Raw genomic sequence first — 12,332 nt, 5'->3', positions numbered from 1 at the left:
CGTGTCTCACCGTGAAACGAAGCACACGGTCTCTCCGTGAGTCGATGTCCGAGGCAAAGTGCACGCCTGGCTGCAGGAGATGCCACAGTGGGGCATCTTCGAGAAATCGCAGCTGAACGTGCCCGCTGCCCCCGAGCTGACTGTGGCTGTGGCTGTCATAACGGTTTGGGCCCCTGAGACCAGTGGTTCCCAGCAGGTGAGAAGGAGGAGGTCAAGGCAAGAGGATCTGAGCTCAAACCCTAGAGGGCAGCAGGTGACCTCTGGGAACCTAGGGTCAGACAGCCCTGCCCACTGTGGTGAGGGGTCAGGGGAGCCATCCACTGTCCTGGAAGGGGTTAACCTGCCCGCCCCGGAGTCAGGACCTGAGCGATTGTGCTGCTGAACAAGGGCCGGACATGGGGCAGGAAGCTGGAGGGGCCGAGCTTATTCTCTCCCCAAGTTAGATGACTCACAGCTCAGCCGCTGCCTCGGGACGCAAGGTGGACACAGTGGCCACCAGCTGGGGAGAGCTTGGGCCCTTACCCGTGCGGACCACACCTGCTCCATCGTCACTTTTCTGCACCCTCTTGGCGGCCCTGAAGCTACTAAAGAATGCCCATTGGACAGATGGGACCACAGAGGCTGAGAGAGGCTGAGTGGTCAGTCCAAGGTTACAGTAAGAGGTGGAAGCAGGATGTGAGTGAGGCCAGCTCCTTCTGACCTCACAGCCCCTACCACACTCCATAGTCAAGCCTGGAGAGGGGAGAAGTCGGGGAGGGTTGCACCCTGCAGTTCAAGCCATAGAAGCAGGGACCAGGATGAGCCAGGAGCCCTATGAAAGGAATATTCTAGGAGACAAGTCCTGACCTGAAGTGCTTGGCTTCTGGCTGGATACTGAAAAGCCCACCTACCCAGGTCCAATATGATGTTGGGTGGAGAAATCATAGCAGGCTTCCTGGAGGAAGAGCAGGAGCCCCTTAGGATACTGGGTCCACAATCTGATCCTCTGTCTCCTCTCTCTGGGAATGAACCCAAACACCCCTAAACTCATTCAGGGACCTCCAGATTGCCCATGAGGGGCCACAGTATAACAGTCAGATCCTGGCAGGTGTAGGTATGAGGAGGAGGAGGAGGTGGAGGAGGAGGAGGAGGAGGAAGGGATCAGGGGATGAGGCCAGGCAGGGCAGAGGATGAATGAGACTTCCTTCAGGAGGAGAACAGAGGGGAGTAGGAGATGGACTCATGGCAAAACCAGGAAGGGAGATCAGGTGTGAGCTGGCCAGTCGAGTCCATAACCTCTAGGCTGGAGGGAGTGAGTAGATGAGGGTCAGGACACTTACTGAGCACCTACTGCATACCGGGTTTCCAACCCATGACTTCATTCAATGCTCCTCACTAGGGAAGCAGCTATTATTGATGAAGCAGCTAGAGCTCAGAAAGGGTAAGGGATGGGCCTCAGGCCACACAGCTCATGAGCGGCTGGGCAGGTTCAAACAAGCAAGTGGTGGTGCGCACTCATTCTGTCACCCCCACGAGGGCCTGAGGGTCCCAAAGTCAGGAAGCCCAGAGGAGGCTCGCACAGGCTCTAGGATGGGGTTCCCTCCTTGAAGCTTGGAGACGCCCCATTAGGAGACAGAGGCACAGGCGGGATGATCCTGGAGCCCAGAGATGGCGGCACAAATATGTTTCAAACCACAAACCAGTTCTGGTGAACTGACAGAATCTACTTTAAAGATTACATTGAGCCTGGCCAGTTTTCTCAGTGGTCAGAGCATCAACCCACGGACCCCAGGGTCTCGGGTTCAATTCCCAGTAAAGGGCACGTGCCTCAGTTGCAGGTTTGATCCTCACACCCAGTCAGGGCATGAGGGGGAGGCAACCAGTCGATGTTTCTCTCTCTCTCTCTCTCTCTCTCTCTCTCTCTCTCTCTCTCTCTCTCTCTCCCCCCCCCCCTTCCCTTCCACACTCCAAAAATCAATGGAAAAAATAATATCCTCACTCCTTGGGTGAGGATTGGGGAATAAAGATCGTATTGAGGACTCAGGGGCCGAGTTCAAGTTCAGTGGTTGATGAGTGATTTCTACCAAGGAACGGATGAGTGGCAACCCATGAGCTCTGTTTCGCCGGCCCTACTGTGGTAGGTGTGTGTTCATCAGGGACCCATAAAAAGGATAATCTTAATGTCCTCAAAGGCTCAAAATCTCAAAGTTGGTGTGTCTCACAACATCATGGCCACCAGATGGCTACCCGGGGACAGGGAGGAGCTTCTTTGAGTTATACAACTATCGCACGGCTCTGACCACCCGAGGTATTATCTGCAAATATGCAGATCTGTCTGGAAACCTGAGAGTGAGGAAGGACGCAGGGACAAGAACAGAACTGACAGCTGAGGCAGGAGGCAGGCAGCAGCGGGGACACTAACACGTCAAGGTCCGGAGCCTTGACGTTAGATGAAGTGGAGACAGACCCGGACCTGCCTGGTCAGAGACACTCGGCTGTGCTAGGTGCAGACGTCAATCAGAAGGCCTCTCAGAGGAAGCGGCCTGGGGCTTGAAAAGAAGTGCAGCATTCACTCAGGGGACACAGCAAGGAAGGACATTCGGGAAGAGGGAACAGCCTATGCAAAAAGCCTGCTGGAGAGAGGAAGAGCCCTGTGCGTTCCAGAACCGCCTCGTTCTCCTCGGAGCGGGAAGGGGCAGGGAGGTGGGGAAGAGGACAGCTGGAGGGGTGGACAGGGGCCACGCCGTCCTGCTGGGTTTTGACCCCTGGCTCGGGAGTTAGATTCATCCTGCAGGGGTTGGGGAGCCAGGGAGAGGGGTCAGCAGGGACAGTGGCCAGCAGGGGAGCGGTGTGGTCAGCTCGAAGCGGAGTCAGCTCTAAGCAGTGTGGCCAGTGTGGTCAGCAGGGGAGAAGAGCGGTCAGTGTCGTCAGCTCTCAGCAGAATCCTGAGGGGAGGGGAGCAGGTCTGGGACCCACACGAGCAGGTTCCTGGGCTCAACTGAGCCACAACCCAGGAGAAAGCACTGGGAGCAGCTCACAGCTTCCCAGTCCCACCCCAACACACACCCCATCCCCGAGGCTCCCAGGGCCTCACCCCTCGTCCTCCGGGGTGTGTGGCTGCTGATGCCCAGCTATAAATACTGGGGCTTGACCAGACAACTTGGGAGTCCCTGAAGGAGTCTGGGGATCCCTGGCTCCAACCTCTGCCCTGGACTGTGGTGGGTGGGAGAGTGGTGGGAAGAGCTGCCAGGGCCACACAGGGAGCGGGGGGAGGGGGGAAAGGGGGGCGCCCAGCGAGTTCCCCTCCCAAAAACACACCTCCTGCATGCTCTGGCCCAGCCCCTCAGCCCTGACCCCGGGCCCTTGGGCTAGAGTCCAGAGTCTGCAGGAGGCTGTCCTGGGACTAAGTGTCCAGTCCCTCCCCGGCCTGGGGCTGGGCCTGGGGCTGGGCCTGGGGCTGGGCTCGGCTGCCAGGCCTGGTCCCAGCGGACACTGGGCGTGCTGGGTGGGAGCACCGGGGCCAGACCAGACAGCAGCGATCTCGGGAGCTGGTGTGGGCTGATCCCTGGGGACAGGGACGTGGACTTGTGCAGCCACATTTGAGGGTGCGGTGTATCCCCGACCTGAAGGCTCCCTCCACCCTATCCCCAGGGGCCCTCAGCTAGTCAACAGCCACCCAAAGCCTAAAAAACTTAGTCCCTAAACCCTCAGCTTTGAGCAGGGCCCTGGTCAGGTCAAGGAGCAAGGTCCGCCCGATGTGAGGGGCAGACCAACCCAGGGCACCTGCCAGGCTGCCCCGCTGAGTGGCTCCCGGCTGGGTCCAGGCTTCCTCAGGTGGATTTAGCTACAAACAGAGCAGCTCCAGTCCCTCCCTCTGTGCCCTGTGACCCCCTAGTCCCTCCTTTTAAAGAGCACAGAGCCAATCAGGTCTCGCAGCCCCTCCAAAGCCAAACCCCAGGAACACGTGGGAGCCACAAAGAGGAAAGGAGCAAGGGGAGTTTTTCCTGACGTCCCACAGCAGCACAGAGAGGCAGGACTCTCCCTGGACTGCGGCCCTCAGACCCATCCAGGCCTCCCCGCTCTGCCCTCTCACAGCGGCCTGCACCCTCCATCAAAGCACATATCACATGTTTTTTTTAAATCCTCATCTGAGAATATTTCTCCGTTGATTTTTAGAGAGAGTAGAAGAAAGAGGGAAAGACGAAGAGAAATATCGATTTGAGAGGAACACATCGATTGGTTGCCTCTTGCACGTGTCCCAACCAGAGCCCCGGGCCAGGGAGGAACCTGAAACCGAGGTACATGCCCTTGACTGGAATCGAACCCGGGACCCTTCAGTCTGGGTGACACTCTATCCACTGAGCCAAACTGGCTAGGGCCATCTCCATTTGAAACTATAATTTTTATCAAATGTAGCATCCATCTGCCCCACTGGGATGCGTTTGCTCCGTGTGTGTGTGTGTGTGTGTGTGTGTGTGTGTGTGTGTGTGTGTGTAGTCAGCGCCTGCCACAGCTGGTGCTGGATAAGTGTTTGCTGACTGACCGAGGGCACCGAGGGCCCGCCCTCACCCAGGAGTCCGTTTGGAGCTGCCCGCAAAAGTCTCTCACAGGGCTCCAGGGATGGGCATCGTCCCGGATCCTGGTGACAGGGACACGGACACGCACCTGGCCTCGGCGTGCCCAGCACCCACATCTGAGCTGCAGCACACATCCTCTCTCGGCTCGAGGCAATTGTGACGCAAGTCCCCAGGCTGCTCGCTAGGAATTTCTGAGCATGGACATCACTTCCAGCATCTACAACCTTCTGTGTATCGGTCACCACCAAGCCCGCCCCGCAGCGCCTGTTCCCTCTGAAAACGGCGCGAGCAACCGAGAGACGTGCCTGCCGTGTGTGGCCGAGTCCAGGGCCGAGACAAGTCCTCCCCCAGCCGTGGTCCTGCCGGCACCTGCAGGGGTGCGGCCCTGGAAAACGCTGCTTCCAGCGGGGGGTACAGTCAATCCTGCCACCTGACTTCTTCTCCCTCAGCAGGAGGGGGAGGAACAATTGTTGGTAAAATCCTTCCCCGGCACCGTTGTTGATGGCCGAATTTCTAACACAGAAGGCAAAGGACACACATAAACATGGCTTTTCACCCTGGAAAAGCCCCTCTGGTCCCACCGAGATTAGGTGCCGGAGGATTTAGAAAAAGATCTAGGCGAGGGTCTCAGATCTACCGCTTCCGAGGTGTTTGTCTTGAGCCTCAGTTTCTTCCTCTGTGAAATGGGGCTGAGAGTTCCTACTCCCTGGGGATAGTGTGAGATCTGAATGAGATGGTACCTCTGAAAGCCAGCAAGAACAGTATATTATTATTACTACGGGGGGGAGGGAGGGGACATAAGGGGGCGGGGACTGAAAGGCAGCCTAACCTCAAACCCTGGCTCCGCCTCCTGCTGCTGTGTGGCCCAGAAGGACTCACTCCACCTCTCTGAGCCTCACCTTCAAAATGGGATTCCTGAGGACTGCATCACGGTTTGACCCTGTGCCACTGAGGAGATTCTCAAGGAGGGTCAGCGCCCCCCCCCCCCTCCACTGCCCAGGCAAGGAAGGGCTGTCTGGGGGTGCTACCCGAGGGTCAAGCATGGGGGATGGAGACAGGATTTTATAGGCCCCATCTCCAAGGTCCTGCCTCCTCACTAACTGCTCGCCGACAAGGGAGCTGAGCACACAGACCTCCCCCCCGGCACCCCTGCAGGTGACACACGTGATGCGAGGTGACCCTGCAGGGTCAGTGCCAGTCCCGTGCGTCAAGGGACTTCTCTTCGGGCTCATATTCGGCCTCCACTGGACACGGGTGGATCGTTCGAAGGGAGCTTTCTGCACACTCAGAGAACGCCTGGTACGTGGAGCCGGCCAAGGCCCCCTGAGGGGTCGGTGACCCTGGGAGCCAGGTGACCGTGGCCGGTGACCGTGGCCTCTGCTTTGTCTAAGTCCAGTGTGGCTGTTTGCTGGTTTGGCTCCTGGCTGCTATCAGCCCAGGGACCACGAGCCCATCCACACAGGCCCAGCAGAGAGGAAGCTGTGCTCCTCGTCACCGCATCAGACAGGGTCCTGGCAGGCGAAGTACTGCCCCCAGGGTTTCAAATGAAGAGACCTTGTTGCCCTGGCCTGCTTTTCTCAGTGGTTAGAGCATCGGCCCTCGGCCTGAAGGGTCGTGGGTTCGATTCCAGTCAAGGGCACGTACCTCGGGTGCAGGCTCGATCCCCAGCCCTGGCCAGGGCGCCTATAGAAGGTAACCAATCGATGTATCTCTCTCACATTGAGGTTTCTCTCTGTCTCTATCCATCCCTTCTACTCTCTCTTTAAAAAAAATTTTTTTAAGAGAGGTTGACAGGGATACTTAGAGAGCGGGGCAGTCGGCTCAGGGAACAAGGGGAATACTGAGGCACATGGAGACCAGCAACAGAGAGAGCCATTCCCGCCTAGGACCAAAGTCACAGAACGGGGAAGGTTGTCTCCAGAGCTCAGTGAGGGACTGAGCCGTGGAGGGACGGCCTGACAGGGGCTGTTACCATGGAGACAGGCGGCCACGGAAAAAATCGGAGCCAGCACAGAGAGCCGCAGGAGGAAGTACCTCGCTTCTCTCCTTCCATCCTTAGCGCCCCTGCTGGAGCCCCTACTGGCCGGAAACCAAAGCCAGGGCAGGAGGTCCAGGGCCCAGCCCCTCCCCCCTCAACCCCCCCCACACACACACATACACACACACATACACACAGAGCAGAGGTCAGCGGAGGTTCAGGGCAAGTGGATCTGGCAGGTGGGAGCCTACAAATCCCCCAACCAGTGACTGCACGTGAGGGAACAAGAATGGGGAGTGCTGGGTGGGCGGCGCCAGAAGGTCAGTGAACATTCACGCGTGTACGTTTCATCGTCAGCTACTGCTTATTGGCCACCTTGCCAATATTTTCTAACGCAGCCTGGAAACAACCCTGAGAGGCAGATGCGGGTGTTCCCTCTGCTCAGATGATGAAGTTGAGGCTCAGAGAGGTGGAGAGTCTTGCGTGCCGTCCCCTGTGACAAGGGGGGGGGGGGGCCGCTGAGGTTCCGTGGACCACTGAGCCTGTGGTCACAGCGTCCCCTGCACTGTGGGAGCCCAGAGAGGCAAGACCCGGGAGTGGCGTGTGGCCAAGGACAGTCCCTAGAGGAGGGCATTTGGGCTCACCTCTGAAGGACAAGTTCACCGAAGAGGGAACGCGGGGAGAGGGGGCGCCTGTCCTGGGCCCCTCCCTTCCCTGCCTGCCTGCTCTCCTTCCTGTGCCGGGGGGCAGGTTAGCGCCATCCACACTCTGCAACCCTCCGCCAGCTGCTCTGGGCCTGCTAGCTCCCCCAGAACCATGCAGGCAATTTCGGTTTCCTCCCCTCCAAACGTGCTGCCCCTGCCACCCCCCGCCCCCCCCCCCTGCCGCACCCCCAGGCCCCAAATCTCAGGAGCGGCCCTGCTCCCCAACTGTTCAGGCCAGAGACTGGGAGTTTCCTGGACCCTTTCCATTCCTCACCCCTACAGCAAGTCCTGCTAACCCTACCTCACAAATGTATCCAGGCCTAGTCCGCTAGTTAGAGCATCGGCCCGAGGACTGAAGGGTCACCCGCTTGATTCCGGTCAAGGGCACGTACCTCGGTTGCAGGCCCAATCCCTGACCCCTGTCGGGGCACGTGCAGGAAGCAACCAATCAATGTGTCTCTCTCACATCAATGTTTGTCTCTACCCCTCCTTCCACAAATAAATAAATGGGGGGGAAAATATCCTCGGGTGAGGATTAACAAAACAAAACAAAACAAAAAAACATACCCAGTGGCCATCCCCTCCTACACCTGGTCTGAGACATCACCCACTCTCACTTGCACCAGTGGCTGCCTCCCCGCTCCCCTCCCCTCACTCAGCCAGGCCCCTCCCTCCCCATGGCCAACTGCACAACCCAACGGCATTCGCTTTCTACAGCTGCTCTAACAGACCACCCCAAACGTGGTGGCTGGACACACACAAGTTCACTTATTTATTAACTTGTAATTCCGGAGACGGGAAGTCTGGAAGGGGTCTCGTGGGCTAAAGTCGGGGCTGCGGTCCTGCTGGCGGCTCCAGGGAGAATCCAGGCGCTGCCCTGCCCGGCTTCTGGAGGTGCCCACACCGCGGAGGCCCACAGCATTCCCGCCCGTTTCTGGGGTCGCATCTCCTTGGCCTGATTCTTTCCCCTCCTTCAGGGGTCAACCCACACCATCCAGCACAATCTCTCTATCTCCAGATCCTTAACTTAATCACATCAGCTGAAAGCCCTGCTCTCAGGTATAGGTTCCGGGGGGATGAGGGTGTGGAGATCTTTGGGGGAGGGACCATCACACTGGCCTGGCCGCCTCCTCTTGCGCCCCACCCTTCCCCACTGTTCCTTTCTATCTGACCCAGGGGCCTTTTTTTTTTTTTAATCCTCGCCTGAGGATATTTTTCCATTGATTTTTTTTAGAGAGAATGGAAGAGAGAGGGAAAGATAAAGAGAAATATCAATGTGAGAGAAACACATCGATCGGTTGCCTCCTGCACGTGCCCCGACCAGGGCCCGGGGCCGGGGAGGAGCCTGCAACCGAGGTACGTGCCCTTGACCAGGTACGTGCGGCAGGCCGACGCTCTATCCACTGAGCCAGACGGGCTAGGGCCCAGGGGCCTTCTTTTGAAACGCACTACCCGCTTTTCTACCTCAGGGCCTTTGTATTTGCTGGCCCTTCTGCCTAGGACTTCCTTCCGTCCCCTGAATTCCTGGGGCTGACACTCAGATGTTGTCGTAAGTGTCATCTCTCTGAGCCCGTCCCTGGCCTCTCGGGCTCAGCCTCTGTCCCCTGTGCTGCAGCCTCCACTGTGGTCCCCGGCACCTCCCATCACTAGCTGAGGTTTTCCGCACTCACTCATTGTCCAGGTGCTCCCCCTACAGGGTGTGCTCCCAGGGCGGCCCCTGTCTGCCTCGCTCACTGCTGCGCCCCAGCGGGCTCGATACCCAGCAAGGCTTGCACCCTGTCCTGCTCAGAGGCCTGAAATCGCTCCCTGTTTCTCACTTTCCATTCTGTTTGTTTGACTTTTTCTCTTTTGAGTCACTTCTCACTTGAGGGAGGAAGGAAGAACCAAGACTTGTGGTTCCTTCCCAGGCAAAGAAGGAAATGACCCACCGGGCCTGTGTCCAGGGGAGAGGGTGGGACAGGGGTCATGCCCGCTGCCTCCCCTGAGTCAGGACCAGCTTCCTGGCGGGGACTCCCCACCTCCCCACGTCCCTGCTCACCGCCTGCCTCTTGCCTGGAATGGCTGCCCTTTCCAAATCCTACATCAAAGGGCACCTGGCCTCTCCCACGTCACCCGCCTCGTTTGTGACTAAGAGACGTGAGACGTGAGACGCGGAGGCAGGCGGGCCTCCCCCTGGGCACAGGGCACTTGCATTCTGCGGCCTGCTCTGCCCCACCCCGGCCCCAGCAGCCACTTCCTCATAGGCCAGCGGCTTGGGCGCCGGGTGGGGGCTTTGGATGCTAAGGTCAGCAGTCCCAGAGGCCACGCGGGCCCAGGGCAGACACCCTCAGCCCTCTCGGAGGCCAGCCTGGCGCCAGTGTCTCAGGGGAAATGTCACTGGAGTTCGGACATCTCCTGGGATGTGCGGAGTCCAGCCTCTCCCCTAGACCGCTGCAGGGGGCAGCCCTGGAGGCCTCCTGTCCAGCACCCCGCAAGCCTGCGTCTCTCTGGGCAGGAGCCCTGGTCCCACGACTACCCACCCGCCTTCTTGCCCCGAACCATCCCAGGGGCTGCAGGTCAGTGACAGGGGGACCCAGCAGGCAGGACCGATGGGGTCAGTGACGGCCAAGGTCACAGCCTCCACCCACCATGGGGCAGTGGGGAAACCCCTCTTCCTGGACTTCTGGATGAAGCCAGGCCCCCACCGATGGGTGACCCCAGATCCCAGTGCAGGCTGATCCGAGGGCTGCCTTCAAGGGCATCCAGTCCGGGCAATGGCGGGGGCCCTGCCCTTCAAAAGCCCCTATGCTTGGTTTCCTGTTCTCCCATCTTCGTCTTGAAATTCTTAATAACTTTTGAACCCCACATTGAAATTTTGCACTGGGCCCTGAAAACAATGAAGCCAATCTTGCGAGCCCAGACTGTGAACCCCCACCTCAAACTGTGAGCCCCCCCTCCCCCTTTTTTACTCATCCCTCAAACTCCCTTCATCTGTCGTCAACTGTCAAAATACTCTCTGTATCTGTGAGTCTGTTTCTGTTCTGCTTGCTTGTTTATTTTGTTTTTTAGATTCCACACATAAGGGAAATCATACGGCATTTGTCTTTCCCTGTCTGACTTATTTCACACTGCACAATACCCTCTAGTTCCATCCCTGTTGCTGCAGATGGCAAGATTTTATCCTTTTTTTATGGCCAAGTCATACTCCATTGTATATATGCACCACTTCTTCTTTATCCAGTCATCTACTGGATACTTCGGTTGCTCCCATATCTCGGCTATTGTAAATAATGCTTCAGTGAACACATGGATGTATCTGTCTTTTCAATTTTGTGTTCTGGGTTTCTTCAAATACCCACAAGGGGAATTGCTGGGTCTTTCTTTGCCTCTTGGTATAAATGGGCAGTTACAGAACAGTCATGGGGATGTAAAGCACAGCACAGGGAATATAGTTGATAATATTATAATTACTATGTATGGTGTCAGATGGGCAGTTAGTTTTATCGGGGTGATCACCTCATAAGTTATATAGACGTCTAATCACTGGGTTGTACACCTGAAACTAATATAACATTGTACATCAACTGTGAACCTGAAACTAATATAACATTGTAGGTCAACTGTTAATTGAAAAATAAATAAACAAAATAGAGAGCAGTAGGAAAAAGCATGAACCTTTGGGTCAGACAGACTTGGTTCAAATCCTGACTCTGCTGCTTACCGTCTGAGGGATCTCAGGAATGCTACTAAACCTCTCTGTTCCTCCGCTATAACATGCGGGTTACAATTATACCGACCTGGAGGGTGCTTGGGAGGATTAAATGAGATAATACAAAGTACTTGGAACTGTGTTCCACCGTCAGCCCCACCACTTGCTCCAACGTGAACGTCGCTTCTTTGTATGTTGATTTTCTCGGTGTAAAGGGAGGATAACTGGGTGCCCACTGCGTAAGGCTTAGGGTGCGGCCATCAGCATTAGCATCAGCACCACCCTGTCCTCCAGCCCTCCTCTGGGCCTGCCTGTGGCCTGCGCTTGCTGCCACACCAGCACATGTGACATTTAAACAGGAATTATTTCTGAGTCTACCTTCCCCTCCCCCAGACTTGGAGCTCTTTGGGGCAGGAACAGAGCCTGGTTCTGCTGGCATCAGCAGAGGGAAAAGGATGAAGGAGTGAACAGATCAGGGGAGTTCAGGTATCCCTGGGGGCTGCTCACTCCCTGGAGTAGTAACCCATATGCCCTGATGGCGTCTCCTCTCTTTCCCCAGATCTGTGCCTCCTGGGAAGATGCATTTGCCCCTGGTTCTGCTGGCCACAGTGGGCACCTGTCTAGGCCTGCTGATGGCAGCTGCCACAGGCACTCACCCTGCCCAACTGGACACCCCCAGCAGGCTACCCACCCACCAGCGCCAGAAGAGACACTGGATTTGGAACCAGATGCACATTCAGGAAGAGAAAAACACCTCACTGCCCCATCACGTGGGCAAGGTAAGGCTCAGGCCCAGAGCACGGGAACCACACAGTGAGGATGGTGGTGGTGGTGGTTGCCGGAGTTCTTTTCCCAGCCTTACAAAGGGTTCAGCATTCTGGAGAAAGGGGCTGCGCGTAGATGATTAAAGAGTCCGGAGACGAAAGATAATTTTGAAAGGCATTGGGGGTCAGAGGACCTTCAGCTAAAGGAACTGAAGACTCCTTCCTTGACTCAGGACCCTGCTTGTATTTAACATAATTTATTCTAAGGCAAGGTGGAGATAATACACTTCAAAGGGTAGGGTATCAAAGGATATTTTTATAGAAGCATTGTCAGTTTGGGGAATAGCCTACAGCTGTTCAGGTGTTTGGCCACCAGGAGGCAATAAAATGCTCTGAGCTGTCTGGCAGCAAACTATTATCCTATTCAGGTTTGGGGGAAGTGCCGTTTAGCCGTTTCCAACAGGTAAACTACATATGTGGTTCACCCTTGTTGAGCCGCTCAAGCTTCACCAACCTTTTGGTGAAACTCTTGTAATTATTACATGCTGGAATTGGTTCCCAGTAGGTGGTGAAGGTGGTGGTTGTGGGGTTGGGGATGTCAGCTGTGAGGGTAATGGTTCTGGTGGTAGAGATGGTGGGGGT

General features: G+C 56.6%; 2 protein-coding genes across 2 annotated transcripts in view; one reads left to right on the top strand and one right to left on the bottom strand.

Annotated features, from left to right (window-relative positions):
• Window positions 1-546, bottom strand: part of LOC307092474 (uncharacterized protein) — a gene marked incomplete at both ends in the record, with an annotated part of 348,514 nt that extends 347,968 nt beyond the window's left edge. The window contains 2 exons of the mRNA XM_079759755.1: window positions 11-70; window positions 523-546. Coding sequence (XP_079615881.1) covers window positions 11-70; window positions 523-546 — 84 coding nt within the window. The remainder of the gene's footprint in view (window positions 1-10; window positions 71-522) is intronic.
• CDH5 (cadherin 5) overlaps window positions 1-12,332 on the top strand; it is a 34,755-nt gene that overhangs the window by 1,029 nt on the left and 21,394 nt on the right. The window contains exon 2 of the mRNA XM_079800710.1: window positions 11,486-11,705. Coding sequence (XP_079656836.1) covers window positions 11,505-11,705 — 201 coding nt within the window. The 5' untranslated portion in view covers window positions 11,486-11,504. The remainder of the gene's footprint in view (window positions 1-11,485; window positions 11,706-12,332) is intronic.

Source organism: Cnephaeus nilssonii, assembly GCF_951640355.1.
Source record: "Cnephaeus nilssonii genome assembly, chromosome: 20".
Taxonomy (NCBI): Eukaryota; Metazoa; Chordata; class Mammalia; order Chiroptera; family Vespertilionidae; genus Cnephaeus; species Cnephaeus nilssonii.
The sequence above is the reverse complement of the archived record's forward strand: the minus strand, read 5'-3'. Positions and strand labels throughout refer to the sequence as shown.